Raw genomic sequence first — 10460 nt, 5'->3', positions numbered from 1 at the left:
TTATTGAGTATTTAATTACATTTATATTTGCTGTATGTATTTGGGTACCTGTGATTTTGTGATCTTATCTACATTTTGAATGTAGTATCTTTTTAAAACACAAAAGGAAATCGGCTTTTGAGTGAATTTCTTAATCACCAAAGTTCGGGCAAACATCTTCTCATAAGTCGAGCAACTAGAATGACTTGGTGCACCAGTTTTTAGTTTCTATACCATGCTTTGCATATTTTGATAAAGAAATTACAGTTTAAACTGTTCAACTGTGTGATTTTGCTCCCTCCCTTCACTTATTCGCAAAAGTTAGAAATCTAAAGTTGATATTCTGACGAGAAACGTAGAAAATGGGGCTGAATGTGTATGATAATCTTCAAGACTGTCTTCATCATCTGCATCATCCCCCTTCCCCTCCTGCACGTTGATATCATTACCTTCTCGTTCAACCCCTTTGTGTTTCTCTTCTCTCTTTTGCATACAGAGTACCTGTTGCTGATATAGACGAGTGCGCTAGTAACCCCTGTCTAAATGGCAATTGTACCGATGGTCTTGGGATGTATACATGCACCTGTGACGAGGGGTGGAGTGGACATTTCTGCCAAGTCGAAGTCGGTAAGCTGACAGGTTTCCCGGTCACTATACGTCTGCCTGTGGTGCTTGCACATTTTAGTGGCCTAAATCTTAGACCAATCCTAGAAAGAGGCCCATATATCGATTGCACATTTTAGAATGCTCATCATACATGTATATTTGGCATTATTCCATGTCATCAGAGCTCATCTTACCTATAACCCAAATCAAGTCTTGATTCTAATCATTTGCTGTTTCTAAAGTAAATATTCTAGAATAAATCTACAGAGAGCATTAGTTTTAATAGTTCAGCGAGAAATAAAATCCCTTTTATATATATGTATAGTCCTGTTTATCATAGGGTCAATTAGATCTAAATTCCTATTCATTGACGCATGGTCTTAATCTCATGTCCCTTATATGTCACAAGTTCATCGAAATAGATTCTTACAGATGGTCTCTTACCTTGCCTGGATAAAAAGGGATAAATCGTTCTTTTGACTGTAGTTCTTGGGAAGGAATTTGAACCCCTTACACATTGGGATCCGTCCAGTGACACATCCAGTATAACACAATACCTCTCTAAATGAGGACACGTTGTAGCATTTTTTTTCTGAACATGTTTTTCTTCCAGAATGGAAATGCACAGACACAAGGTGTTTCCACGTCTCAACTGAAGAACTCGGCTTCTATGATGCCGTCATCTACTGCGACAGTCTCAATCCTGTTACTCTAAACCAGACCATCGTAAGCGGAAACAGGAATGCCTCTGTTCTCTTTGTTGGTTCGGACGCAGCCATTAATGAAGTGGAGGATCTATTTGATTTTTTCTCGTCAACTCGTGAAGTATGGGTGAACTGCATTAGTGAGGACTCTGATGCGGATTTTGTCTGCACGGCTGATGATAAAGGGACATTGACGAATATAACACGTAGGTCCTCCCGACTAATTTTAGATGGAAACTGGGTATTTCATTTGACGAATAAAAGTTTTCCTTTCTTTTACTAAGGTTTAATATCATAATCATCGTAATCATCGTTATCATCATCATCACCATGACCACCTTCATCCTCAACCTCCCCTCCACTACCTCATCCCACTCTTCCTCATTATCTTCCTCCCCTCCTCCTTCACCTTCTCACCCTCTTCCTTTTTTATTCTCCTTCTCCTGTCCGGCCTTCTCCCCTTCCTCCTCCTCCCCCTCCTCTTCCTCCTCGACTTCCTCATCTACCCTTTGGTCCTGGGGAGGAGGAGCCTGAGTTCTTCTCCAAACCTTTCTCAATCTTACTTTGTCTCTAGCAAATGTCAGATTAGCTATTTTTCCGCCTTCAAGTGACTTTAATCGAGGGTCAGGTATGGAACCCGAAAACAAATTTAATGGCGTACTTTGATTACAAGATGCACAGCTATCAACCAAACTTGTTGGGTGCAATGAATACAAGATGTACATATAATTTGGAATGAAACTCATTGGATTACTAAATAAGCACTTACTTTTGTTAGATTTTATATTGAAATTTCTTTCGGTGTTTAAAGGCGTTTCAGTTTGATGGCTATTTCACAGGTTGTGTCGTCATTGATGAGCATGTGCGTTCTTCATCATGTCTCCTTTTATCAGATTAATCTCTATTGAATGAATGCAAAAAAGAGCACATAATCATTCCAACAATATGCCAAAAATAATTGATACACATTACCATTCCACAATCATCTCTAAAGGCTGTCTATGGGATGTCATTTATTGTAATTATCTTTGTACTAACAGATTGGAGATATGACCAACCAGACGATGATGGCGGTCAGGACTGTGTTATCGTAAAAACGAATGACAATAAATGGAAGGACAAAGGATGCGAAGAAACATATAACACTGTGTGCCAGATATACAGGTAGGTTTAAAATTATTCGGTTTAACCAAAACAGAGAGATATTATTAGAATGGTAGTAGAGAGAAGTGATGAGAGATGAAAGTGTTAAAAAAAAGAGGTATTGGGAAGAAGGAGAGAGAGAGAGAGAGAGAGAGGGGGGTTGGTGTTGAGAGAACTGTTTACAGGAGACGAAAAAACAAATTTGAAGACAAAATAAAGCAATGAGGCCTTGAAAATGATTATGATGACAGCTAGATCATTTAAACCAGTAATAAACAAATGACTTATTCTCAAATATATACTATATCAACAAGGCTTAAATGTACAATTTTATATTCATAATAGTTTATGTCGATGTGTGTGCATTATGTGTCGGTTTAAATATATTTCATTGTACTGTTCTGCAGATTGATGTTGCTGGGTGATAGAACGGCGCATTAAAGCAATGAACAATGTACTTTTCTAGAATAACATTTTTGTTTCATGTGATTTTAACACATAATACAATTTTTGTCACTCGTAAAACATAGAATTAAATTTTATCACAAAATGTTTACATAAATATATAACAAAAAGATGTTGACAAATTGCAAACTGCAGTGTAAAAAACATACATACGACTAGTATCACTGCACTACAAAAAAAGAGGTAACATTGAGGGATCTTCTAAGAAAACAAAATTTTCATTGGATGGGTCACTTTGGATATGTTACACATGAGCAGGTTTACACGAACATCAAAAATGGTAACAAAATATAGCTAATTGATTTTAATTAAAGAGTGTTTTGCGTGATTAAGTGTGATGGTAAATTTTTAATTATTTCTTTCCACATAGGGTTCCTGTTGAAGACATAGACGAATGCGCCACAGGCAATCCGTGTGTAAATGGGACTTGTGTAGATGGCATCGGGGATTTCACGTGTGCTTGTAACCATGGCTGGATCGGAGACCTTTGTGAGCAGGCTGTCGGTAAGGAAGAATGATTCTTGTATATATATATATACATATTGCTCCGATTGTCTCATTTTCGCTCGCGTGAACATTGCCAGCACAAACCATTGACCTCTACCTCCTGAACGGATCATCGCCCATTCCCATTCACTATACGTTACGTACTAAGAGGATGTATTGTCTGACCGTTCATGAATATTCATGTTTTTGCTAAACTCGGCAAAATGTTTGCTTTTACTAAATGGAAAAATTACGGTGGGGGGTTGGATGAAATGGACATAATGAAATAGGCAGAAGTGATCTATGATAATTCATGCTTTTTATGTTTCGTGTGCTCGACCTATAATCTTCAAATCGCTTGGTAAACTGAGTCCAAAGTTAGACTTGTTTCACATGTGTATTATAGGCAATGACGAGCTTGCAACCTATTTTAAAAAATTACGGTGGGTGAACTTTCAAAAGTCAATGAGACATGAGGGCTCCAATGAAAGAGCTAGTGATAACGTACGTCGGGGTGGATGTGCTTTTCGTTTAAACAAAAAATGAATTTTTAACGATTTTTAAAAAAAAAACGTCCATAGGCTAACATGTTAGGCTGCTGAATCTGACCATGCTCTGACGATAGGGGGCGTTGTGAAATGAGACTAAACGGAGCCATATGATATATATATATATACACACACACAGGCGCGTACGCAGGGGGGGGGGGGGGTGTTTGGGGGGTTAACCCCCCCCCCCCCCCCCTTTGTTTTTTGTTTTTTGTTTTTTTAATAATAAAAAAATAAAAAATAAAAAAAATAAAAATTATTCCCATGGCTGACCAAAAAAAAGGCGACCCTACCCCCCCCCCAACGGAGCCAAATGTCAAATGTTTAAAAAAAAAGGGTCCTCTTAACCCCCCCCCCCCCCCCCGCTTATTTAGCGGCTGGCTACGAAACAGACGCCCTCCCTACACGCACGCACCCACACACACACACGCGCGCATACACACACGCACACACACACACGCACACGCACACATATACGCACACACACTCTTCTTGAGAAAAAGGTGTTTTGTTTTAGATTGAGATCTGAGAGAGTGATCGGGACATTAGGACCATTGCATGCATCTATCCCCTCCATTTTTTGACAATCTTGGTCCGCCTGTTTAAAATCTTTTGATGTAAATTATAGGTAAACTTAAGTAGCCTTCACACATTCTTGATCTTTTAATATGAGTTTAAACATTTCATTTATATATATATTATTAATGGAGTAATGAGGGCAACACTGGAGGTGGTGCACATAATGTGTGAATATAAGGAGTCATCTATCTATCGTATCCATTGGTTAACATATCTCCAGGCCTAGTACATGGCATGCTGCCACTTTTATTACTAATTCATTGAACGTTCACATATGCCTATATCATCGAAAGCGATACCATTGCAATAGCAAAACAACAAGAGATGACATGAATTTGATCAAACATTTTGTGGATTGAAAATGGATTGAAAACTTCAATGTTTATAGATAAACTGAAAGTTTGAGTGAAAACAGACCATTATTAATGATAACAATTGAGAAAAATTGATCTGATCGATTCCTTAATTCGCCTAAATATATTATTACAATTCAATTACATTTTATGGTGAATGTTAATCGTCACAAAGCTATGAACTGGCTCTTTATACTATCCGGACATTAGAGTGTTAAAAGATTCTTTAAAGCCTGTCCTTATTTTCATGGAAAACGGTTGGGAAAATTTAAAAATGGTTGGGAGAATTTTCCTGTTAGAGAGTGTTGACCAGTGACGCCCTCAAAGAAAACCATAAATATCTTTTTGGTTTGAGAAATTTCAGGATTTTTTGCATGCTAGAGGGTTAGTACAGTATAAAAAGGAAGATAATAAGTAACATTTCATTCAAAAATTACGCAATTTTTTCATCAACCTTGAACAATGTTACTGAGTTACTTTAATATATGTAAAGCGATTACAGACAGTATTTCGTATTAAGCGCTATACATCTTCAGATTATTATTATTAATAGTAGAATTGTTATTATTATTATTAATGATATTATTCATCTTATTATAATTGCATGTACATTTGAAGAAAGATAAGGTTGAAAAAGTACTCGACAAACCTTTTCAGTCAAAATAACAGAATGTCTGGACCGTGAGACTACGTAGGATACATAATCTACTGCACTCCATAGGGCTTGTACTTAAGCTGATTGATACAGACATTGACCGACAGACTTTAGCTAGGCTCAAGACTGTATGAAATTCTGTTGAAGTGTCAAATGTAGTTTGTGCCTACAGACTACTATGATATTTAACGTTTTTAAATATTTGTCAATTTCACCTCAGAATGGAAATGCTCGCAAACCAAGTGCTTCCACATGTACCTCTGGAAACAAATCTTTGACGATGCCGTAACCTACTGCAGCAGCCTTAGCCCTGCGACGGTGAATGCCACCGTCACGGGTAACTCGTCAGTGCTGTTCGTTGGCTCCGATGCCGAGATTATCGAGGTCGAAACGTTGTTGGGAATTTCAAACAGCGAGGATGTCTGGGTCAACTGCAACGATCGTCAGACCGATGATGACTTTCAGTGTTTTTCAGACGCAGAAGGTACCCTTACAAATGTAACAAGTAAGTAGAAAAGCTAAGTCTAATCTCTCCTTAGAGTGATCTTCAAGCGGCGTGACCCCGTTCTGATGGCACCGCGGATTTCACACGCGGTCGTGTAAAATACACAACCGCATGAAGAATTTTTTGGTATACCGATGTACCTTGTAACAAATATAATTGATTTATTGAAAAAACAAATGGCACGGGAAAGGTACAGAATAAGGGTTTCTTTATCTAACCGGTCTCGGTTTCTTCAAAAATTATGATATATATGTCTAAGAGACCAAAGATCCACAAGACCGAAGACGGTACAAGACGGTAAAATGTTATTTCGATATAAAAGATATAATATATATTTGGGCACCACACTGTCAAATAGAGGGTTATTCGGGTATTGTGTGGCTCAAATATGGAGGTATAATTCGCTGCCAGAGATCATCATGTGTCTAAAGGTTGCGGGCATAGCGAGCGAGAAAGGAAGACACTTTATTATCTGTAAAATTTTATTTCCTCATAATATTACATACTCTAACGGTTTCTAATTATTGGTTTTCACGAAATCGACGTTATTCCAAAATGCGAAAAGAACTTGGCATGATTTAAATGGAAGGTTTTTCATAATGGCATCTCCTTAAAATGCTGAAGGCTATTTTATCCTTTTAATCATTCAGTTCTATTTGAACGTTGGGTAGCCAAACTAGCCATTAATATATTTGCTGTAGGGTGAAACGAATAACCCAGTTTTATCATTCGTGTGCTTGTTCTTGATTTTTTTTAACAGATTGGCTTTCTGGTCAACCGAATGGAGGATCATCGCAGCAATGCGTCATTGTGGACACCGACGATGACAAATGGGAAGACAAGGCATGCGATAGTCTCTACACTACCGTCTGTCAAATAGTGATCTAAGATATTTTGTCGTGGTAACAGATGTGTAAATATTTCAGATATCATGGTCAAGGGGATAAACGTCAGTCTAGTTCTGACTTCAGGGTAATTGATTTTTGTTCACCCATTGCTTACTGGAACCTGGTGGTCTCTGTATTAAGCCTACGGGGATTAGAGAATTCAGTATCAATGGGTTAACTTCCATCTCAAGGAATTGACAATGCAGCAAAGGTGAAATGTGCAATTATCTCTTGAATCAGTGGAAGCGTTTGTGCATGATTTTGCAAACAAATTGGTTGCCAGGTCAACTGATTGGGAGACTAAGTAAAAAACAAAGGAGAAACTAAGAACCAAACCAAAAGCAGTGGCAATTCGAGGATTCTCTGGCCCGGGGATACAAGAGCTTTAAAAAATCCCTTACTGCAACAACAAATAGGGGGAATCATGAGTTTCAACCAGTTAAACATACTTTACAAGACTACTGCCAATTTATAGCGATTTTACGAAACATACTCTAGCAACTTTGCTCTTATCTGGGATCATTTTCGTCTTTTTGTAGCACCAAAGCTCGAACCCTTAACCGAACAATATTATATAATAAAGCCAATCTTAAGAGATTAACAATAAAAGGACCCGGGGTCTTTTGCTGTGCTTTTCACTTGTTCTCCTTGTCCCTTTTAAAGATACTATGTCCCTTTTGTAGCCGACATCAGAACATGTAGAACTTTGCAGGAATTATGAATATGTCATGTATGCCCTATCTGTGAAATTTAAACGTTAGCAGTGTCCTAATATTAAAATTATGCAAGGAAACACGTTTACTTGCTAGACTTCACTGCCAGACACTATTGAGTGACTGACTGACTTTTGTCTTCTTTGGTAATAACATACATAACATGAGCTGTAAGGGGTACATGAGCATTTGTCTACATCAAAAGCCCACTTCTTTTAATGGCCAAAATTAAACTGATTGAATCTTTGCGCAGCACAAAATGTACGACCATTCGGTATAATGGTCTGAAAATCAGACTATTGCTTACCTGAAGTCGATTCGATAACTAATAGTCGTTATTTTCCCACTTAAAGACATGTTATAGCCCCCCCCCCTTTTTTTTTTTAAGGGAAGTTCTTAATTAGTATTATCTATCAAATACCCTTGGAATTTAACCTTTTCATTTGTTTGGCCTGCAAATGGGACTTAATGTACCTTTAAGGGATAAATTTGTTGCAGGGTGACGTTTTCTGAATTGAATATGTCTATTTACAATATTCCAGTGAGATTTGGGCTTGCTAGGTTAAAGGTTATACAAAGTTTGGGTATGGGGTCATGAATTTGGTTCAAATGAACATATTGAAAGCATATGCGATCCTTCAATATTCAGTGATCGTTGTCGCGGTTGATATCGAGTCTAAAGTTGTGAGATTGTAGTTCCTCTCAAGGTCAAGATATTAATTAAGCTATAAAACAATGTTTCTAGACTAAAATCGACCGATTAGCCATTCCCGTTTGGAAATTATATATCACGATTACATATTTTGATAACTTCATGGTCACAGCTACCATTGTACGGCCGTAGGCGCTATTTGAAATTTATCAAATAAAATATTATATTCAAGTTTCTCGAAAACAAACTTGTTTTAAGGGCTAAATTTTCTAGTGCTTATAATTCATCTACAGGGGCATCCAAATATATCAAAATTGTAAAGAATCACTATTTCCCCGATTTTCAAAATTTCCCAAAACTTTGTTTTACCTTTAACGATAATTATTATCAATGTCATGATAGATTGCATTTCTTCATTTCAATTCGAAATTGCCTTCGTGTAAAAAATGCAATATGATATATTCAAGCTTTTTATGTGTGATGATTGTTATATTTATGTACATATTCAAGTATTACACGATTATAAAATATGTTGAAAATTCAACTCTTGTGCAATTTCAATACCATATAGCTCCTGGCATTAAAATAATGTTAGGATTACCAAATACATTATTGGTATGTTCATACATATAAATATATGATTGACAAGGCCTTTGCAATTTCTTAGGCAAATCTTTCGAATGTCTTTGCGATCGGTTTTTCACCTCATTTTCAATGTATAGACTACATTACCCACATTTGGCGGGTGACACACTTTAGTGAACATTTTTCCATTTTCAATTTCAAGACTGATATCACTAAAACTATAATGTACAAATATACATACATGTTTACCAAAATGTTCAGTGTCACGTGACACCGTTTCAGCCAATAGGATACTCGCTATATTAATCCTATTTTAAATATGTATATACACCTGTATATCAAAATTTAATTGCTTATTTATAGATGATTACAACTATGATCAAACATCATACGAGACATAGTCTTAACTTATGATTTCAATTGTCTGTGTTTTCTTGGGCACAAATCCATGTCATCGTGATATGATAATAAAATAGATATCCACGATTATTTGTTTGCTCGAGTTGTTCATATATTTTGTCCTTACAGCACAATACTAGAAATTTAAATTGGTTTCTCTCCATTTCCGTTGTTTCCATTAATTGGCTTCGCAGGTCAGAGGCCCTTTTCAATCGTTCTATTTCTCATTCCTCCTCTCCCCCCCCCCTCTCGTCCTCACTATTTTTCTCAGTGTCTCCCCTCTAGCCCTTTCCCCTTTTTCCTCACCGTCTCTCTTTCATATGCTTTCTTTTCTCATATCAAAGGCCTTTTGACGTTTAGTGCTCTTTTCTTGATTACTTTTAACCTCTTTGTGGCCTACTCCATACCATTTTCCTCTTTTAAACACTCTCGACATAAATATGTTTTAATGGAGTGGAATAATCTGATTCACGAACTCTTTGGCTTTCTAAAGATTTTTTTCTTTTCCTTTTGTATTGTGTATGATATGTATCTCTATTCGTCTCTGCTATTATCCTAAGCCTGTTTAAAAGTGTCCTTTATTTCGGTCATCTCTAAGGCTTTCTACCGTAAGATATTTGATCAATATGTCCTTAGAAACAAAAGAAATCAGTCTGGAGGGTTATTTTTTATCTCTAGCACTTTTTTCTTTTCCGTAATTTTAATATTAGAAGACTATATCCGACAATACTGCCCCCCCCCCCATCCCATCTCTTGTAGAAGAGCCCCTGATTAATGAGGTACTGTTTTTGTAAGCAAGAAAAGAGTTTACCTTTATTGAGAGATAGCTGAGATGCGGTAAAAGGTTTCAGATTGTGATTATAATTCGACCTTATTTCGGAGTTAAATAAAAGCGACAATCAATCAAGTAAGTGGATCGCGCGTGGAGAAACTTTAACCATGAAGACAATAATGGTGAGTATACTCTTTTATACTATCTTTATAAAATTCTTGACTGTTATCTTCTTTTCCAATTAATTATACGATATTTTGATTCTTCTTCATTAGTGTCAATTTACACCTAGGCTTAATTCTCAAATCCAATCCTGAAATCATTTAGAGAGCACCTGTATTTAGTTGCCTAATCAAAGGCGCTGATAAGACTGAAAATTGATGTTAACGCCGCCCATAATTCATCTAGGAAAGACAGGATTAGTGGCTA

General features: G+C 36.8%; 1 protein-coding gene across 1 annotated transcript; it reads left to right on the top strand.

Annotated features, from left to right (window-relative positions):
- Positions 1-341: 341 nt before the first annotated feature.
- On the top strand, positions 342-6911 carry LOC105439959 (neurogenic locus notch homolog protein 1-like). Its single transcript, XM_030986043.1, has 7 exons — positions 342-355; positions 476-606; positions 1199-1495; positions 2330-2453; positions 3268-3401; positions 5739-6023; positions 6784-6911. The coding sequence occupies exons 1-7, from the start codon at positions 342-344 to the stop codon at positions 6909-6911; spliced, it is 1113 nt and encodes a 370-aa protein (XP_030841903.1).
- Positions 6912-10460: the final 3549 nt, after the last annotated feature.

Source organism: Strongylocentrotus purpuratus, unplaced genomic scaffold (genome assembly GCF_000002235.5).
Source record: "Strongylocentrotus purpuratus isolate Spur 01 unplaced genomic scaffold, Spur_5.0 spur5_contig_837, whole genome shotgun sequence".
Classification (NCBI taxonomy): Eukaryota; Metazoa; Echinodermata; class Echinoidea; order Camarodonta; family Strongylocentrotidae; genus Strongylocentrotus; species Strongylocentrotus purpuratus.
Note: the sequence above shows the minus strand (reverse complement) of the source record. Positions and strands in the feature narration are given on the sequence as shown.

Coding starts and splice junctions, on each gene's coding strand:
- LOC105439959 (XM_030986043.1), top strand. Junction 607..1,198: donor TTTCTGCCAAGTCGAAGTCG/GTAAGCTGACAG, acceptor TTTTTCTTCCAG/AATGGAAATGCACAGACACA. Junction 6,024..6,783: donor TACCCTTACAAATGTAACAA/GTAAGTAGAAAA, acceptor TTTTTTTAACAG/ATTGGCTTTCTGGTCAACCG.